Here is a 20,555-nt window from a genome sequence, read left to right on the forward strand (position 1 = left end):
CAAATTTTGAAGTGTCATCATTAAAACACTTTCGATCATGTCGGGCTTAAGAAGATTCAATGGAACTTCTTTGTCTGAAAACCATTTTCGATAAGCCTTTTAATTTAAAAACATTTTCGACACAGTAGGCTTGTCTGATTTCAAGGAATCTCTTGAGGGCTTCGAACCATACACAGCGTGTTCAAATTCCTCAGGTTCACACAGAATATAATTGTCAGAAGGTATGTTATTGTTTTTGACAATCACTTCCGGTTTGTGTAATTCCTCAATTGAACCATCTAGTTCATTTTCAAGAAATACTGAACTACTTTTAATATGAACAGGTTCTTGAATTTTTGGTTTTGTTGTCTCAACATTTTCAGTTTTGGGTGGATCAACAACGGCCATTTCTGAGTTTGTAGATTGCTCCACAGCAGGAATGCTCGTGTAGTCTCCTTTGAAAGGAGGAGGAATCTCAACATACCCCAAACCCGCTTTACCATTTTTCTTATGCCACATTATTGACTTCAATGATTTAATTCAAGAGAAATGAAGAGTCTCTAAATTTTCCAATTTTATTTTTCAACTCTATAATTTCATTCTCTAGTTTGGTAATGTTAGTTCGAAGTTTGATAATCTCCTGAAAATGTTGCTCAACTATCACAAGTTTACAGCTAACTTTTGCTTTTAGATCATGATTACTTACAGACAAATTCTTGATTTTAAGTGTAGATTGTTCCAACAATTTGGATTTTTGTATGAAACATTCATTAATCATGGAAAGTTCGTTCACGAGTGTAGTATTATGTTGTAAAGCGGACACAAGTTTAACTTTGAGTTCACCACAACTATTACACTCGGTAACAACTTGGGTAGTTACCGTCTCATGTGATTCAATCAAGGATACATTAAATGAAGAGTTAGTACAAACCTCTTCAATCTTTGCCATGCAGGCAAAAGATTCTGTTTGCTCAGGTGACGAATGATCAGAATCAGTCTCTGAATCAGAAGTCTCACTTCCATCTACTTGATGAACCTTGTGTGGATCTAGATCGATGATGACAAAGTGATGTTCATGATGCTATTACGATTAATACGAAGTAGATACAGTTAGTGTGTGTTTGTGTGTGTGTGTTCTGAGGGAATTTCAGCAGAGTAACGAGGCACAAACAGATTAATCAAAACTTCGATTACATTACGGATAATGTTAAGACTATATATAAGGGATGACACATTCATTAACTTAAGACTTAACGAATGTGTCATTCATTACATTAACTATAACGAATGAACATACTCATTCACATTACATTTATCTAACGAATAGCCCTTCATTCGTTTTACACATTCGTTAAACAAGGTTAACGAATGTGGCTTACATTATAACTGAAACATTCCTTAAATTTCGAACCTTAAAACCCAACCCATTTTAAATTTTTATTTTCGGCCTATTGTTATTAAATCAAATTAATAAATTTATTATCAATCGCTTATTTTATCTCACAACGCGTAAATTAGTTCAGTTATATTTTTCTTCATAAAAAATAATCTATCCATCAAAGAATTGCCAAAACAACCCCTAAACTAAAATTTAACCCATCTTTGCACCTTGGCCAAAGGTGAAGGGCCAATATGCAAATGTTAATCGAAGATTATAATAATAAAATAATCCTTTTTTCCTCCTTCTTCTTTCGGCCGACAACCCATCTCAAACCATTTCTTGGACCTCAATTTTCGGACATAATCAAGAAATTGATCTCACCAAATCGTTTAGTTACCAAAAAACGCATTACACTGACTTGTAAATTATAGAAAACGAATCACAATCACAGCTAATTGCGTAATGTCAAACCCATGGCGTAACCGACCCTTAAAGCACTATATAAACACATCTATTCCAAACTGTTATCAATATAGGTAATTGATTAATGCATTCATCTCGTCTTTCAATGATTAACCAAACCCCTAAATCAATCTAAACAAACAATTAGCAATTCAACAGATTTGGGATCTAGGGCTTGTTATCATATTTGGGTTTAACAGTGTATCTGTATATATTTAAGTCTGCTGATGTTGTAACCAAGTTAGACACCTGCCATGATGGCAGGTGCATCGTTTGTTAACTTCAGACCGGCTGGGGACGGGGGTTCGAGCCTCCCCAGTCCCGGTTTTGTTGGATATTATTTTTTTAATGATTTTAAATCACTTTTTAACCATTAAATTAAATATAAAACATTTAATAAACATTGGTTTAGTGAAACCGAACCCCATACGCTCGCCTTTCCTCGTCGTGAAACCCTCATTCCTTGAATTAACTATAATATATATAATTATATGTACCTTTAAGAATATGTGTATCTTTAATAATAAATGATATAGTATACATATATTTTTATCATATATTTTTAAAAGTAAATGACATGGGAATTATTTTCACAACTATGAACCGAACTAATTTAGAAGATCAAATAATCTCTCCCATTAATATATATACAATTATGTTTTTCATTAAAAGATCGAATAATCTTTCCCGTTAATATATATATATATATATATATATATATATATATATATATATATATATATATATAATTATGCTTCTCATTAAACTGTTATATAGATATTTTGTATAATTAATTAATAACGATTTCTATCAATCTTTCGCATGAAAAATATAAATAAAATCTTTGGGGATTATCAAATATTAATAATAATGATAAAAGTAATAATAACAACAACAACGATGGCAATAATAATATTAAATGACGAATCACAAATATAGTAATAAAATTCAATCCTTAAAAGACGTAAAAATCTCAAATCCTTATTTGTCGTGTTAGATCCTTGATTATTAATTATACTATCATTAACAATAGGACCTTTTGTTGACGCATTTCTAGGAGCTTGACCGCTTTATCTTAACTCTTACCGTCACTCTCATCTTCTTTAACCCACTCAATAAGATAAGTAATTCACATCCCCCTTTTTACCGTTTTATATTTTGGGGGGCGTTATGCGTTCACAACTCAATATTTTATTTCACTACAATTCCATTATTTGTGTTATATGATATTGCTCGATTAGTTATACGTGCAAATGTAACTATGTGTTTATTTTATGTTTTGGTGGTTGGTATCTCATCCTCATCCTCATTAGTATGATCATACGCCGTCGGAGTAGCTCGTTATCTATGTGATTCGAGTGAAAAGACAAATTTTATATTTTGTTGTTATCTTAGTTGTAGTAGTTCATATGTATCTCAAGGAATTGTCATTTTCAACATTATATGTATTCAAAAACCGTGATTACTTGCTCAACTTTATGTTAACAAACTATATATTTTCACGCATTGATGTGCGTCGGATAACCCTATAACAATGACCCTCACAACTAAGCTTTAAATTTAAAACGAAAATCCTAAAACCACACACAACCGACAAGTGTACCGATCGCAAGTAGTATAGACCTAGGAAGTCCGAGTATCGAACACGAGAACACGTAAGGACACTAATGATCACTAACCCTAGACAAGACCTACCTAAGAATAATATTTTAATTGATTTTAATTTTTGTTTTTCTTTTTAAAATAACTTAACTAGACTAACTGGACTGACTGACAAAAGTTACCAAAAATAGAAAACTTAACAAAATTAACGAAAAAACTTAACAACACTAACGAGGTAACGAATATGGAGAAACGACTACCTAGGTAAGAATCCTATTGACAGTTCAACGGCTAATGGAATTAACTAGTCACACGACACCGGGATCTTAAAAATAAAAAAAAATCAACTAAGGCTCACTAAAGTTCGCTAGATCACCTCTCGGTCTCACCAACTAACCCTCACGAATCTAAGAAGATTGAATTAACCCACCGGGATAAAGATTACTAAGGTACCCTAATGACGCATCTCTTCTCGGACTCAACGACACAAAACCCACTAAAAATTGGTACTAGCAACTCTAGGGATAAAGGGGTAACAATATTTAACTTGATCTAGGACACCTCTTTGCACGCAATTTTAAACCGGACAAGACCAAAACTCGCTCTCGCGCAATTCTAACCTAGCCGAATAAAGAAACGAGACAAACCAACTTCCTATTACCTCTCGGTCTCAAGAAAGGTGAACCTATTTAATTTTAATAATTAATTGCATAAAAGATTCCTATGGTCGTGCTAACCAAAACAAGATCAAAAACACCAAGTCTATGACCTAAACGTAGAACCCTAACCGAATGACACACAATCAATCTATCAAAGTCATACGCAGAATCAAAAGCAATAACTATATAAAAAACAATATTTTAACACATCCAAGTTCAAATTATATAAAGCTTTTCAATAATAATCATGTCGTGTAACAAATCAAAACCAAATAAGCCGTCAAATAAAATCAATAATCATCTCAACCTAGGTAGTTCAAGTATTTAGCTACAAATCATGCTAAAGAACAAAACAAAATATATTGGTTCAACAATCAAGTTCATAATAAAAATAATAAACTCAAACCAAAAGAAACATGTCCGAATGAGTAGGCGTGAACCCGAACACAAACTTGCTTCCTTGCGGCTGTCCTTCGCGTTGTCTATTCTGTTGACTTCTAGGTTTCCACCGACAGCAATTATAATATTGCCTTGCTCCCAAGAAGATTGAATTTCTCTCTCCAAGTAAGCCCCCTGCTCTCTCTTTCTCTTCTGTGTTTCACGGAAAATAATAATAATAATGTAGTAAGTGGCTTTCTTCCTGTCTAACTTCTCAAAACCCACGGCTGCTTCCTTCCCAATCGCCCTCCGTAGGGTTTTTTTTTCTTTTTATAAACTGTATTAGGCTGACTTTAAATCGTGGACTCCGGCCCTCGTAATCTGATGGACCTCGCTAAATAAAATAAGACTGGGCCTAATAAATTTTAAGTGCAACACAATTAGGTTGACTTTGTTTCTTGCTTTGAAGTCCAACTTAACATTCTGCTTCATGCTCCATCAAATGATTTGTAATATTCATTTCTTGTTATAATTCAGAACTTCAATTCTGAACCACATGCCCTAGTTCTTGTGTTCTATCATTAAAACCAATAAACAAGTACGTTAATATTCATCAATTGCCATCTAGTTAGAGTAATTATCATTGAAACTAAATACTCTTATTCAACTATACGCGTTATGTAGCATCCATTCGACCATTTACTCGTTGGTTTCAAGTCTAGAAAAAGCGCTACATTTTAGCTCACTGTCTCTTGAAATAATTAATACCCACATATGAGCCTCTTGAGAGTAATATTTAACAAAAAACAAGCTCAAAAGTACTAACAAGTGTAGGAAATATATATAATATTTGTATGTAATTAAGAACACATCACGCATGGTGCAGGTAGCTATCTTGGATGAAGAAAACGAGTTAAAGAATAGTTACACTTTAGGTTGTATGACGGATAAAGACTTTTACATAAAATTAATTATTTTTCATTTATAATGTTTATTTCTTTTGACACAATGTATTGCTTTGTGTACTTGATATATGAAATGAATAATTTAGATATTGACACGTGTATTATACTTTAGTGTCTTTTTAGCTATGATACAATTATGTCGCGCCCCGACATATTCCACCTTAGGTTGGGGTGTGACAATAACGAATGTGACTCATTCGTTACGGAGTAACGAATGGCCTTACAATAGAGCAATGGGGGTTATATTTACCAAAATTCCCCTTACATTATCAACCAATATAATAATAAAATAATTAAGACCGAGACGCCCAAGTCGTGTATCAACATTTTCTCACTTAATTCAACAAGATTCTGGACCTTTGCACCTGCTTTAGCTGTTCTATCAAATTTCAAGCAAACCCTATGGTAAAAACTCCTTATTTGATCAATTTCTAGCTTATTTAAGCATGTTTAAACACATATAAACATAGTTTGATTACCAAAAATCACTTCTAACCATGCAAAAACCCTAAAACTCGTCCAAAAACATGTTTTGATCTTACGCATGGTTAGAACCCTGATTTGATAAGTTTTTTTGGTCATAAACATGGATTAGAGGGTTTAAATTGCGTTTTTACGGTTCAAAAGTTCGGTTTAGAACCTTAATCGAAACCCTATGTTTCAAGGCTGATCTTTTGATGATACATGCTTGGTTTGTGATATAGGACCTATAGTTACATTACTTAGAAGGACTAGAACCTAGAAAATTAAGGAAAAGAGTTGAAACCAACGAAAACCGTAAAGGTATTGCCGAAACACTCGTTTAGGGGCTGTTTAGGATTTGCAAGGACATCAGGGATTGCATATGAATAAGTCCCTATCCAAATTTTGTAATTTTTCGACCATCCGAGAATCTTTGGCGAATTTATTACCGGTTAGGGACGTTGATTTGGGAAAAATACTTAAACTACTTGAAATATTATGAAATTTTGTGAGAAATCTAGTATGGCATAATATGATCACATATAAAATTTGGGGTCATTCGAGTTTTTATGATTGTTTTTGGCTCAAAAAGGTAAGTTGGTAAGATTTTTAGGTTCTGGGAATTTTATAGGCTATTTTGGGAGTTATTTGGATCACTTGATAAATTTATCGGATTTTTCGTAAGTCGTTTGGTATAAACGGATGATTTACGGGTTAAAAAAAGCATATAAAATGAATTTTTATAAATTATTGAATCAACAAATAATTACAGAAATATTTTTATATAAATATACATATTTTAATTAGTGAGTGTATAAATTACGTAATTTAACGATAAATGGATAATTAGTTGTGCTAATTTGAAAGTTAAACAAATTCAATTCTGATAAAAGCCGACAGGTTTGTGATTAACGAATCTGTTAAAATATCAGAACATCAAGAGTAATCAAAAATCATATTTTCGGGTTAATTGAGTAAAACCGAACTCTGTGAGAAATCCGGACAATTCGAATGGATTGTGCGCGTTTTTCTCAAAACCAGGCAGAATAAACGGAAATGAGCCCCGTAGCGAATCTAGACATCTACTCTATGATTTCTCTTTATAAATTTAATCATATTATTAACCGACACGTTTACCCGAGTTTATATTGTCATACCTGTTTTCTAAACGCGTAAACGATCAACTTGGCCCAGCAGGTAAAACGGTGAAACTGAGCCAAGTTCGGTTTTAATCATTAGACATTGAACAACGCCACAATCTAAGCTTATTGACATGTTCTAGGTGTGACAGCTATACCCAGACTAGTTATATAGCCCAGATTAGTACGAAGATTATAATAATATTAAAATATTAATATTATTATAATATTGATTATAGAGACTAAGTGATAGCGAGTGAGACAAACCACAAACTGATACAACACTGAGTAACTACTAAACCGTGAGTTTCATGACCACTCTTTCTAAACTGTGTTACAAACTTTTGGGGTGAAAAACATGTTATTTACACTTGAATATCTTATACCATGTAATGATGTGAATTATCTAAGTACTAACACATGAAAGTCTCCACTAACACGGTGATTAACTCCAAGCCGATGGTTTGTGAATAGTACTATTGGTTTGACAAACTCAAACGGAGCCGGCACGGTTTGCTGAGACTTTACGCCGTTTGCACATGACCATAATTATACAAACAAGCTATGTAGTGTTAGACATGGCTATTTGGGGCATGTTGTGGGCGGAAGAGGGGCCACAGTGTTTGATTGCGCGTGGTTGATTAACTTAAACTATTACTATAACAAATGTACCCTCACCCATTTGTGTTTCTTCATGGTAAATTTGTTAGGATCAACCAGAGGCAGATGTATCGTGTTTGAAGGGTCAACCAAAGCCCACCATCCAATCTTAATCTAGTGTAAATTTGTAATCAGATAGCCTAATTTTCTTCTTTTGGTTTAAAATTTTAGCGTTAGCTTTATCCATTCATGTCACATTAAATTAACTTAAACTATTACTATAACAAATGTACCCTCATCCATTTGTGTTTCTTCATGGTAAATTTGTTGCGATCAATTAGAGGCGATGTATAGTGCTTGAAGGGTGAACCAAAGCCCATCATCCAATCTTAATCTAGTGTAAATTTGTAATCAGATAGCCTAATTTTATTCTTTTAGTCTAAAATTTTAACTTTCTTTATCCATTCATATCACATTTAATTAACTTAAACTATTACTATAATAAATTTACCCTCTTCCATTTGTGTTTTTTCATGGTAAATTTGTTGCAATCAACTAGATGCGGATGTATAGTGTTTGAAGGGTGAACCAAAGCCCACCATCCAATCTTAATCTAGTGTAAATTTGTAATCAGATAGCCTAATTTTCTTCTTTTAGTCTAAATGTCTACATTCAAAACTTCAAGACCAAAGCCTAAACCATTTAAAATATAATCCTAACTAGTTGCTAGTCTCCCGCGCATTGCGACGGGGAATCGATCGGTAACGGTTAAACCTGTGCATTGTGTCGGAGACGGGGTAGGAATTCGGTTGGTATTGGCTCGGTTTGTTATGATAATAATCTAAATTGAAATCAGTTTTAATCTTATTAAATTCTTGATTTAAGTTTGTAAAATGATTTAACATAACTGTTAAAGCTAGAGGACTAACATTGTCAAATGAGCGAATTGTAAGAATCCAAAAAAATAAAAAATGTAATATATTAAAGGAAAATTGGATTTTAATAATCCCACCAGGTTTGCAGTTGCCCAATACTAATCTCACCCTGAAAAATAGCTGCCAGCGATCCCACTTTTAACACTAATTTTTTTTGTTGGACCTCCGTTAAATTTTTCCGAATTTCAAACTGATGTTTTAGGGCTTTTCATCGAAAGTAGAGTATGAGTCGATTAATGTAAAACTTACCTTGAAATGATGCTCCAAACGGCTAGATTTTTTTAATTGGAAGTTTAAACACCCGAGTTGAAGCACCATTTCGTCGTTTGAAGCACTGTTTCAAGGTAAGTTTTACAACAATCGACTCGTATCATAATTCCGGTCAAAAGCCCTAAAACATCAATTTGAAATTTGAAAAAAAACTTAACTTTTTAATTTAAAAATTAGACCTACAATGTGTTGTTACAGTTTGAGATAACAAGGCTTTGAACACAAAACAGTAAACACCAATTTAACCTGGTTGACACAAAACTAACATTTAAAATTCTGAAATCACCAAGAAATTAACTGTCAACCATCTCCTATAAAATCTCAAAAGATTTATCAAATTTAGCCATTAGTTCTCTATGACTATGTATGTAATTAAGGACATAACAAACTTCCTACCAGCAACCAATGTTAAAACTTTTGTTTTTCTAAACATCTGAACTACTGCAAGTTTGATTTTGAACAACATTGTTCGCGCCGAAATCTCCATCCAAACTCATCTGCTGTACTTCTTGAGGTGACAAGATTTTAATGCACTGTACGCAGCTCACAAACTCCCTGTATCAATCATAAAACATATACATCACCACAACATAAATATAACACTTTAGACCTTTTCTTGCATTATACAAAAACTAATTAATGTGAGTACAAAAAGATGATAATATATGTTTTTGGAATAATAAGAGGTTGTAAGCAATGTTTTCAGAAACGGACTACACAGCGAACCAGCGACCTATACCTTTTCACTGGTCAAGCAGTCGGACTGGTTGGATCAGATTTAATACGTGATAAATAGTATAAAATTGAAAGTGTATTTATATGCCTAATAAGAAACAGAATATAAAAAAAAATATTTTATGTTTTGATAGAAATTTGTAATTTTAATAAAATACTAAGACTAAAATAATTAAAACATTGAGTCTCAAATAATGAATGAATATTAAAATAAGTGTTTGAAAGAAACTATCTAAATAAACAAATAGATCTGGTCCGACCAACCGATCCGGTCAACTGGTTAACCGGTCTGACAGGTTCAATAGGCTTCTGAAAACCATGGTTGTAATAAGTTTTTTAGTAATGAATATTAATTAAAAATAACGCATTTTGACCCGAACCCATTTTGACGAGAGCCCGTTTTAACCTGTTACCCGAGGTGCATGTGTATATGTATAAGAGAAGAATATGGACATACTCCCATGGGTCGTCTCCAACTAGGAGAACATCATTTTCATGATCAACATAGACAAGTCTCCAGCCGACCCGTTGTCTATCCTCCAGTTGACCCTCAATCCCGAAACGACGGGCCAGGTCTTGCTTAAGCTCCTCATAGCCTGAATAAGCGGATATATCAATTGATCTACCCACTGCTCCACGCTTGTAGACCTACACATACAATTTTGAAAAGCCAACTCCCATTATTCATAGACGAGATATCGACTTCAGTTCTGCGAATTTGGTTTGACTTTTTCCACAGAACTGAAGTAGCTGTCTTAGATAACGACTAACCCAGATTTAAAGTTAAACCAAAAACCACCCATTTGTCATCATTTCATTTCAACGGAACCCGTTTTGAAAATAAATTGTGTGGGTGTAAACAAGTCAAGCCAAACCATGCAGAAGCTTGACTCAACTCAAGCTCAGCTTGTTTCAAGCTCTACTTCTAAAGCCCTGGCATGGCTTGCGAGTAGTGTTTCAAGCTCAAGCTCGTCTTGGGCTTGGCTCATTTACTATTTATTAAATTTATATGCACTTACCATTATTTTAAATATATATTTTAGTTAACAAATTTGATATATATTATTTTACTTATTTTTAAACATAATATAAATAATTATCATATAAATATAGATTTTTAATCTAATAAATGAAAATTATACAGAATTCAAGCTCGGCTTGTGAGTGTTTTTTCAAGTTCGAGCTCGGCTATGCTCAATTATTATTTATTAACTAATTTATATACATTTACAATGATATTTTTACAACTTAATATGTATTATTCACTTATTTTTATACACAATAATAATTAATATATAAATATGGATTTAATATATTAAATGAGAATTATACAAAAATAGTTGGATGGTTTACACTCACGAGCCAGGTCGATAAGTGAAGCTCGGGCTAGGGCTTGTTTATTAGACAAGCTTATTATAGGCTCGAGCTCGACCTCAATTAACGTGGCTCGATTAAAACTTAATCGAGCCAATCTCGAGTAGCCCACGAGCGATTTGGCTCGTTTACATATCCTTTAGAATTCGTAACACAACTGACCTTGGTATATGTCCGCTTCCGTTGAAACTGCTGTGGCGGTGGGGCCCACACATCACTGTTCAACAAGCTGCCATCATTCAAAGTGGAGTCAATGGGATTGAAATCCATATCTGGAACTCCAAATGACTGAGAAAACATGCCTCCAGTTGACCCTTTTATGGTCAACGGGTCAACAATCATTGATGGCATTCCAAAATTATTATCAATGTTTGTATCCGATTGCAAATGATGATCGGTTCGAGGTATGCTACCCGATGTGGCTGAAGATGAACTGTCCAAGAAATCCATCTGATTCCCATTAATAATATTGTTGTTCATGTATGTAAGTGGAGCCAAGAATCCTTGACTTTGAATTTTTGAGGTGTTGACCGATGGAGAATCTTGAACAGAGTTGACATTTTCTGTTACATTTTGAATTGCTAAACCGGTATTAATCATCGATGAAACCAATGTTGGGAAGTTATTTGTTGAAGGCAAGGTGGACCGTGACGGGACATCATCTGTGACCACGGATTGACCTGCGGTCCAGGTCAGCAAACTGTTGCCATGTGTCAAAATCTGATTGGTTGGATGGATCTTTGGTTGTTGAGAAAGATGGGAAAACCGAAGATTTGTTTGGCTATTGCTTCTTGGCATTATGTGTGTTTCAGGCGGCATGTCAATTGTTTGACTTGTTGAGATTGACGTAGAGAAGCTTTGACTTTGATCAACATTGACCAGTGGCTTTTCGTGATCTTGCGGTTCTGGTGCAGATTGTTGGCTTAAAAGTGATTGTTGCTGCTGATGAAGCTTTTGTAGAAGCTCATAAGGAATCTGATTATTCGCCATTTGTAACTGTTGACTTTGACTTTGAATTTGACCCAGGCTTCTGTAGGGATTATGGTTCTGGTTCTGCGGTGATGACTGCTGCTGAAGTAAACTTTGCGGACGAAACTGGGGCTGTTGACTTTGTATTTGACCCGGTCTATTCAGTTGTTCACTGGGATCGGTCAACTGTTGATGAGGCTGCATCAATGAGGCTAACGGGCACATGTTGGTGGGTTGTGGCAGTTTCTGCAACTGGTCAAGTGGCATTGTTGACCTTTGACTTTGACTACTGAACTGCAAGTTGTTTTGAGTAAGCATTTGCGGTGGTCCATAGTTTTGCAAAACGGGCCCAGATAACGGGCTCAAGCAATTGGGCTGGCCCGAGTTAGCAAGTGAAGAGCTTTGCTGCATGTTCAACCACTGGACCAGACTTAAACCGGGATCTTTTGTTGACATATCTTCACCCAACCAAGGCACAGTTCGTTTAAACAAATTGTCAAGTTCAGCCGATTCATCATCTGAAAAGTCAAATATTCTTCAAAAGTAATTATGGGTGGGGGCCAGACAATCTTCAAGAGTTTGTATAAAATATTTTTGGTCAAAGATGGTCAATGTACCTAGCATTCCCGGTTGTCTTGGACGCTTTGGTCTGTAAAACTGAGGTGTTGGACAGATGAAAAAGGGTGCGGTAACGGGCTCGATCTCCCAAACAGATACACGGGTCCGCCCATCCCCACCAGTCGACTCATCCCATCCAACCTACTTGCAATTATAGAATCATTTAGCAGTAAGCAGACTTATCATTGAACCTGTTGATTCAGATAAGGTCTGTTCAAAAACCTCGCAGCTCGCTCGAAATCGGCTCGTTTGTAAACAAGCAAGCCAAACCCTACGGAGCAAAAAACAGGGCCTGGGCCACCATAAAGCTTTGCCCTTGGCCACATGGACTTTTTAGTGAAAAAAAAAATATTAAATATTCTCTTAATATTTTAACATGTATAAATTATAACCAAAATTTTAGTGTATATATATATAAACTGTGAATTCTATAGGTTATAAGTTCTGCATTATATGTATCAATGTATGTTACAAATGTTATTTCTAGTTTTTTTATAGATATCATATAAAAGAAATACTAAATTGAATTTTTTTTCTAAATAAGCAAGCCGGCTCAACAACCACAAGCTGGCTCTAGCTTTTGTCGAGCCAAAATCCAAGCCCAAAATTTCAGCTTCTTAAGATTAATGAGCCAGCACGGATCGTTTGCAGCCGTAATTCAGATTGTGTTTTATCTCAATGAGTCAAACATAAGTAACATAAAAATAAAAATAGCTTTAAAGAAGGCACATCAATAATCTATAATATTTTTTTTAAAAACTTAAACAGGAGTATTTCGGTTCAACCCAACGTGTATGGAAAATACCTGCAAGTTTCGCCATTGTGAGTTCTTCCATCTAACTGGATCAACATCACTAATACCTGTAATTGTACCCATATACCTGCAGTTTACAAACTATAAGGTTTAAACTTCTAGTAAATTAGAACAAGAATTTTTAACAATTAAGGTAAACTTCCACCTTCTTGTCCCTGATTCTTCGGTTTCAAATATCATTCTGAACCGCATACCGAGTGATATTTGGTTACTGCACACAGCTTTATAGTACTTGGCTAATGGAATAACAAATTCTGAAGGACTAACCCTGTTGTTCAAGAAATGAATTAAACTTTAGTTCATTTTATTCAAAGAAAATCACACAAATTGTCCCGGTTGTTTGACCATACTGCAAGTTTGGCCTCCAGATCGTAAAACTTGCAAACTTACTCCAAACATTTGTGACAGGGTTGCGCATTTAGTGCAAGTTAGTTTTTACCGGAAAAGTGATTTCATGTGTCATTCATGTGAGAGTAATCATGTCTTTCCAAATTTGGAACCCTAAAAAGTATTCAAACTCAATAAACTACTAACGTCGGCTTCATCAACTTCGATTATGCACTAAACCTTCAATTTTGTATTGATCGAAGGTGATGAATTCGACATAAAGAGTTCTAGAGTTTTAAAGAGTATTTACCAGGGTTCCAACTTTGAAAAGACACAACTACCCTCACATGAATGGCACAAGACATCACTTTCTATGTTAAAAACTAACTAGAACTAACGGTGGGGACTAAACGTTCAACTCTCTTACAAATGTTGAAAACCAACTAGAACTAAGTTTGAAAATTTTAAAATTTTGGGACCAAACTTGCAATATGGTCAAACCACAGGGACCATTTGTGCAATTTTCTATTTTATTTATTAATTCTTGTTAAGTATTTAATTACCTCGGATTATAAAACACAGTGAAAGGGCTGTTATTTGCAGCTGCATGAGCAGCAGCAGCCAATATTCCAATATGCATACTATCACTCGATATAACCGATGACGATAAATTGGCCTGTTGTTGGTTAGCTCGTCTTACACCTACTAACAGCTGCTGATTTTTATCCCTATTATATGGCAAAGAAAATAAAATTACTAAAAAAAGTTGATAACTTTAATTTGGTTTACAAGTACGAAGCATTTAGTAGCATTACCTGATAAACAAGACCGCGTCTCCGGCAAAAAGCTTCTTCCCATTAACAAATAGACTCCAACCAGTTGTGAGCAGGTGACGCTTCGGTTGCCCTAAATTATACGATATGAATGTTATCAATGATACTATGCCTTAGGCCTCTAAACGAACCAATGTTCAGTGAACTGTTCATGAACCGTTCGGTAAGAAGTTAGTTTATTAAATAAATGAGCTAATGAACGAACATGAGCAACAAATTTTGTTCATTTAGTTAAACCAGCAAATGTTAACAAATGTCTTGTTCGTTCATTTATGTTCATGAATATTCATTCATTTAAATTCATTAATGTTCGGTTGGTTTACGTTCATTTATGTTCATTAGTTTACGTTTCCTTAAGTTCATTCGCTTATGTACGCTTTTATATTTTTCTAAAATTTTCATGTCCATTAAAACTTAATCTAGTTTTATGTTGTTAAAATATAATACAACTTAGTCAAGTTTTATTAATTTTATGGCACGACAGATCGATGTTCACGTTTACTTTTTATTGATTTCGGGTTCATTATGTTCGTTCGTTATGTACAGTTACCTTTAATTCATAAACATTTGTGAACTGTTCGTTCATACTTTAATCGAATGAACATGAACACGCTCATTTTCATAGCAAAACTTCATGATCAAGAAATCCTCATTAGTTTAATTGTTTGTGTTCGATCGTTTCTTCTATTAAAGTTAAACGAACGAACATGTTCATGCCCTATTCCTGTGCGCTCGACTTGTTTACAGCCTACTAAACCAGGTAAGACAGACAAGTTGGGTCGGTGACAGGTCAAACAGGTTTTTGAGCAAAATGTGGTTGGGTCGAAACTCGAAGGAAAGGTTAGGATTATTAAGTTTATGATAATGATAAACTTACCGCGGTAAATATGACGAAATGTCCATTTGGTATCATGTAAGTCCCATGCTTCAAGTTCTTGTGCAGGTGGTTGCATCGAAAAGTCCTACACAAAATTAATTAAGATAAAGATTTCAAGAATTAACTAAAGCGAGCAATTTTGACCCGTTTACTTATCATTGGGTGAATCTGGGCAAATATAAAAAACTTGGTCAAAAATAAAATAGGTCAAATGGGCCGTGCTTCTTAATGTTTAAATTATATCAAATAGATTTATTCAAAAAATTGCATTATCTTTTAATAATATAGCGTCTATATTATACGGTTTCAGTTATTGGTTTTATTTTTTTGGGTTCGGTTTCGCTTTTTTGGTCTTGCAATTTGAGCTTAAAATTTTTCGGCAAAGTAAAAACAGGTCCATAATAATGATTCCGTGCCTAATTCTTCATGTTAATCAATGATTAATTGACTGTTATGCATTTGGGCCTAAAATATTTGGGTTACACTGTTTATTAAATTCTTATAAGTTACTTAACATTCAAAATTGAAGATGAAAAATCCATAAATTTGGTTCGGTTTTAATGAAATGCAAACCCGAAACCGAACCAAAAATTGAGTTGGTACAAGAACATAAAACGAAACCATTAGTTCTTATTTGGGTTAGGTTATTTCGGTTACGGATAAGTTTTCTCGGTTTCACGCACGCACGTGGTCTATAATCATATGAAATAACTGTTTATTAAAGATTACAATTCTTTTGTTAAAACGTGTTACAGGTCAACTCAACAGCCCGGTCAACTTAAACCGTAGCCATTTTGACCCAATATGCCCATTTTGCCATCTCTAGAATTAACAAATACAGGATAAGAAAATTGGCTCACGAGTGCAGGGAATATTTTCTCAGCTGCTCGACGAGGAACCGAGAATCCTCCATGCGTGCTCGTATCACTCGCGGTCAACGTTTTGCAAAAAAACTGTGTCTGTGGTCTATTTATTTTCATAGAAAGATCTGACCTCAATAATGCCTCATTGTCAAACTGTTTTAAGATTATAAACCAACAAAACAATATAATCAGTAATCAACATAAAAATGTTTAGCTAAACAAGTTGCACACAACTAATGATTCGTGTCCATACCGAAGGAACAGGCTGCAGTGTCATCTTAGCATAGACTTCATCTGTTTCGGGATCAGCCTAAAAAATAATAACAGAAATATTGAAAAGGAAGATTATATTTTATAAAAAAGTCGGTTGTAACTTGTATGAATAATAATGTGCATACATGCAACGTGACACTATGAAGGATGCATAACAGCTTTGACGGGAGATTTGGATAATTTGAAATGTGAGCATCAACATCTTTTTTCATAGACGCTGCAACCTGTAAAAGTATATATTATTACAACGACGCTAAAACCGCTTATTTAAATATAAAGTAAACGCTTTTAGTACTCAGAAATAGGGATGCTTAAAAACTCGTGGCTCGCTTGAAAAGCACGTTTCTAAACAAGCCCACAGAGCCGAGCCCGAGTTAGGGTTGGCTAGGTTCGTGACTCGCTCGATGGCTCGTTTATGTTAAACCTTTAGTTTTAAAATACATAACAATAATAATAATAATATTAATAATAATAGCATTTAAATTTATTGGCAAAAAAAAATAATAATAATATTTTGAATCTGCTTGATTAAAAGAAAATAATTTAAATGATTAAAATAATAAGCATAATGTTATAAATTCTCATGTTTAAAAATTTTGTATTATGTGTATGTCAAAAGAATATTTTTTTTATATTTTATAAATCAATGTGTAAGAAAATAAAATAAAATAAATTAGCAATCTAGCTCGACGAGCCACAAGCTATCACGAGCTTTTTACAAGCCAAACCGAGTCAACTCGTTTAATTCGAGCTTGAGCGTGAGCCCAACCTGACTCAGCTCAGCTAGGCTCGTTTATAGTAATAATACAGTTATTTAAGATAGTGTTTTGAATGTGCTTATAGTATTTGAAACTGTAATAATTAGACCTGTCATGGGAAATGTGGATATGCAATAAGTTTCCTCCTGCCTAAAGCCAATGGGGCAACTCTATTTATTATATTTACTAATTGGCTTAATATAAGCCAACAACTTTTTGATAGGTACTAACTATTCTAGTTTTACCACAAAAATAGCAATCATAAAATGATTATAAGTCCAAACATAACTATAGTATATGGCATTGTCATATAAAGAAAATCACACTTTTGTAAATAAAAATAAATGTGACATTTACATTATGATAATAGATAAATATGCTAGCCCATTATCTAACACCATAAGTAACAACTTTAACATAGATAATTGTTTTTATGTTGAAAAAACTTAGAGCAAAATGACCTAATTGCCCTTGTCATCATTAACCTAGCCTATGTGCACTAAATGAAATTTGCATAGAGAGATTCTCTCCCACCAACCATCACCATCATTTGATTCTAATAAAATGTAATGATATGGTTTAGAAAAAAAAAATTTCGTATAAGGCTGAGGGGTGTGGGGGGCGCGAGAGGGGGCGCGAGTGGGGGCGCCATCCAATAATATTGTGACGTGTGGCAGAGAGAGAAACTTGATAAGATGGGTGTTGGTAGTGGTGATAGCGCCCCGGGGCATGGTGTGGAGGGGCGCGAGAGGGGGCGCGAGCGGTTTATTTTTTTATTTTTTTATAAATGTATTAAAAAAACGTATTATTAAAAAAACAAGAAATTATTTAAAAAAAACACACATTAATTAAAAAAACACATTAATATATAAAAAAAAATTAAAGTACTAAAGAAAAACATTATTCTTATTCTTCGGCTTCGTCTTCTTCGATCAACCTCTTCCGGATTAATTACTAATTACTACTTGGTAATAAACTAATAATTAATTACTATTCCTGTCAATAATAATATATCAAATATTAAACGACAAGGCGTGTAAACAGATAGCATTGAGCCACCAGGTCACCTTCCCCTGTACTTCTTCTTCTTCTTCTTCTTCATACTTTATTACCAAATCACAGTTAAAATTATAACCCTGCCACCCAAAATCAGACCCACCATTATTATTATATATACATCTTAATTATATTCATAACCCAACGGCTCTATTTACCCTTCCCAAGGCCGCTCACGAGCGCTACCTCCCTTGCGCCTGCCTCGTTTTCCGCTCTCGCGCCCCTCTCGCGCCCCTCTCGCGCCCCGGTGGTGTGGCTCTCGCGCCCCGGGGCGCGAGCGAACGTCCTCTCGCGCCCTGACTAGCGCTCCGCACCCCTCAGCCTAAGATTTTAAGTATCATTATAAAAAAACATAACGTAGAGTAAATTGTGATTTCTTTCCCGAGGTTTGTCAAAAATTGTTATTTCGGTCCAACAGCTTAAATAATTTTAATCTTTGGTTATTTAGTTACATTGCAATTAACTCCGACTCATTAAATGTTAAAGCAGATTGTACATGTTGCTTTAACATCTTGTGCCATGTATAAAAAAACCAAAATGCAATTAAATGTTATTTAATTACTTGGTCTAAAAAGACCAAAACGCCATTTCTTAACTCGGTGGAGTTAACTACAACAAAAATGAAAGGTCAATATTTAAAATCAACAAATTTTAAACAATTGAACTAAAATAACAATCTAAACCGTAATTTCCTCCGTCATAAATTCCATAAATAACAATTGCAAATAATTGTTTGAATACTCCAGGACCCATCTGTGCATTAAACAGTTGTACCGTACTACCAAATTAAGCCATATCCACAAATCAAATTCGGTGGCATACATCACGATCCACTTGTACGGTACAAGCAGAGTTCGTAAATAGAAACTATTCATGCACAGAAAACCATAAACTAAAATAATAATAATAATAATAATAATAATAATAACCTGTTCGCTGTGCCCCTGAGGAAAATAAACGACGTGAGTTCCGGACACCGGTAAGTTCACCAGAGGTCCGGCACACGTCTGCCATAGCTCTGGATTAATCACACACTTCTTCTCTCCAACTATTAATAATTAATATATATATCAACTTGAAGTTCAAAACGATGATAATAAAACAATTAAACAACGGGTGTGCATTAAATAGAAAAAAAACGAATTTAAACGAAAATCGATGATATAGTTCTATGTTTTTGTAAACACGTAACTTTTAATTTGGTTTTAGTTTTGCGTGTAACTAAAATCAAAAGGCATAATTTAGATTAAATAAAAATCAACGGCTTGGTTTTATGTTATAAAAGCCAGACTTGTGGTTCGGTTTTGATTTTGGGGTAAGTAAAAACAAATAAACCGAGCAGAATTTATAAGTTTCATATTTTTTATTTTGGTTTTGAATAATTTATACAAATTTAATGTGTAGCAAAATATTTGTACGATAATCAAATAAACTATTAACAAACAAATTATCTTTTTTTCTAGATTTATTAACTTTGATCAACTTTTTTTTCCCATAATTTTCAAGCACAAATGATAAAACTGAATTACGTTCAACCAAAAACATAGAAACCAAACATTTTTTAAAAACTCATAGACTGAATCAACTCGTGCACACCCCTACGTAACAGCAAATCTATAAAAAACAACGAAGCTAACCTGGTCCCGCGCCTGGATTCTCCGTCATTAAATTCGACCCCGAATCGTTCGCTAGCGCCTTCATAATTAACCTTAACTCTGATCACCAATTACAAAACTACCAAAAACCCATCACTGTTTATGAATTTAAATCAAAAGTGAATTGGGTTTAACTACGGATGTCGCCGGAGAAATAAATGCCGCGGTGATCGGTGGTTTTCCGGCGAGATGTCGCCGGAAAAGTGGAGACAAGAAGAAGACCAGAGATGCTTTAAAAAAGGAGACTTTGTTGAGTATTGTAGAGACCAACACTGCAGTTTTGCCCCCACACTTTCTCTCTCTCTCTCTCTCTCTCTCTCTCTCTCTATAATAATAATAATAATAATAATAATAATAATACTCTGTGTATCATCTATCTGTGTGTTGTGGGGACGAAGGGACTGACTAAACAAAGAAGAAAGTGGGCATTTTCAAGGTTGACCAGATAAGGTTATTGTGGTACTTACTATTTATATTTGGTGTTTTAAGACTTTAATTAATTACTTCAATAAAGAAAGGTTAGTTAATTAATCAAGGCTTTTACATTAACTTTTTTTGTTTCAAAAGTGTA

General features: G+C 34.2%; 1 protein-coding gene across 1 annotated transcript; it reads right to left on the reverse strand.

The window, feature by feature from the left end:
* Positions 1–9,156: 9,156 nt before the first annotated feature.
* Positions 9,157–20,270, reverse strand: LOC143616405 (auxin response factor 19-like). The gene is made up of 14 exons (XM_077089239.1): positions 19,967–20,270; positions 19,259–19,377; positions 16,641–16,739; positions 16,496–16,552; positions 16,240–16,395; positions 15,380–15,464; positions 14,485–14,575; positions 14,233–14,397; positions 13,488–13,610; positions 13,334–13,409; positions 12,528–12,669; positions 11,104–12,428; positions 10,025–10,215; positions 9,157–9,387 (listed from the first exon to the last, which is right to left on the reverse strand). Exons 1-14 carry the CDS (start codon positions 20,028–20,030, stop codon positions 9,258–9,260), a joined length of 2,823 nt encoding a protein of 940 aa, XP_076945354.1. The 5' UTR covers positions 20,031–20,270; the 3' UTR covers positions 9,157–9,257.
* Positions 20,271–20,555: the final 285 nt, after the last annotated feature.

The sequence above is a fragment of the Bidens hawaiensis genome, unplaced genomic scaffold, assembly GCF_021521415.1.
Source record: "Bidens hawaiensis isolate Kalapana, Puna unplaced genomic scaffold, B.hawaiensis_p1.1 tig00047059_1, whole genome shotgun sequence".
Lineage (NCBI taxonomy): Eukaryota > Viridiplantae > Streptophyta > Magnoliopsida > Asterales > Asteraceae > Bidens > Bidens hawaiensis.

Coding starts and splice junctions, on each gene's coding strand:
- LOC143616405 (XM_077089239.1), bottom strand. CDS start 20,030: ATGAAGGCGCTAGCGAACGATTCGGGGTCGAATTTAATGACGGAGAAT. Junction 14,576..15,379: donor ATTTCGTCATATTTACCGCG/GTAAGTTTATCA, acceptor CGTATAATTTAG/GGCAACCGAAGCGTCACCTG. Junction 12,670..13,333: donor CACAATGGCGAAACTTGCAG/GTATTTTCCATA, acceptor AATTGCAAGTAG/GTTGGATGGGATGAGTCGAC.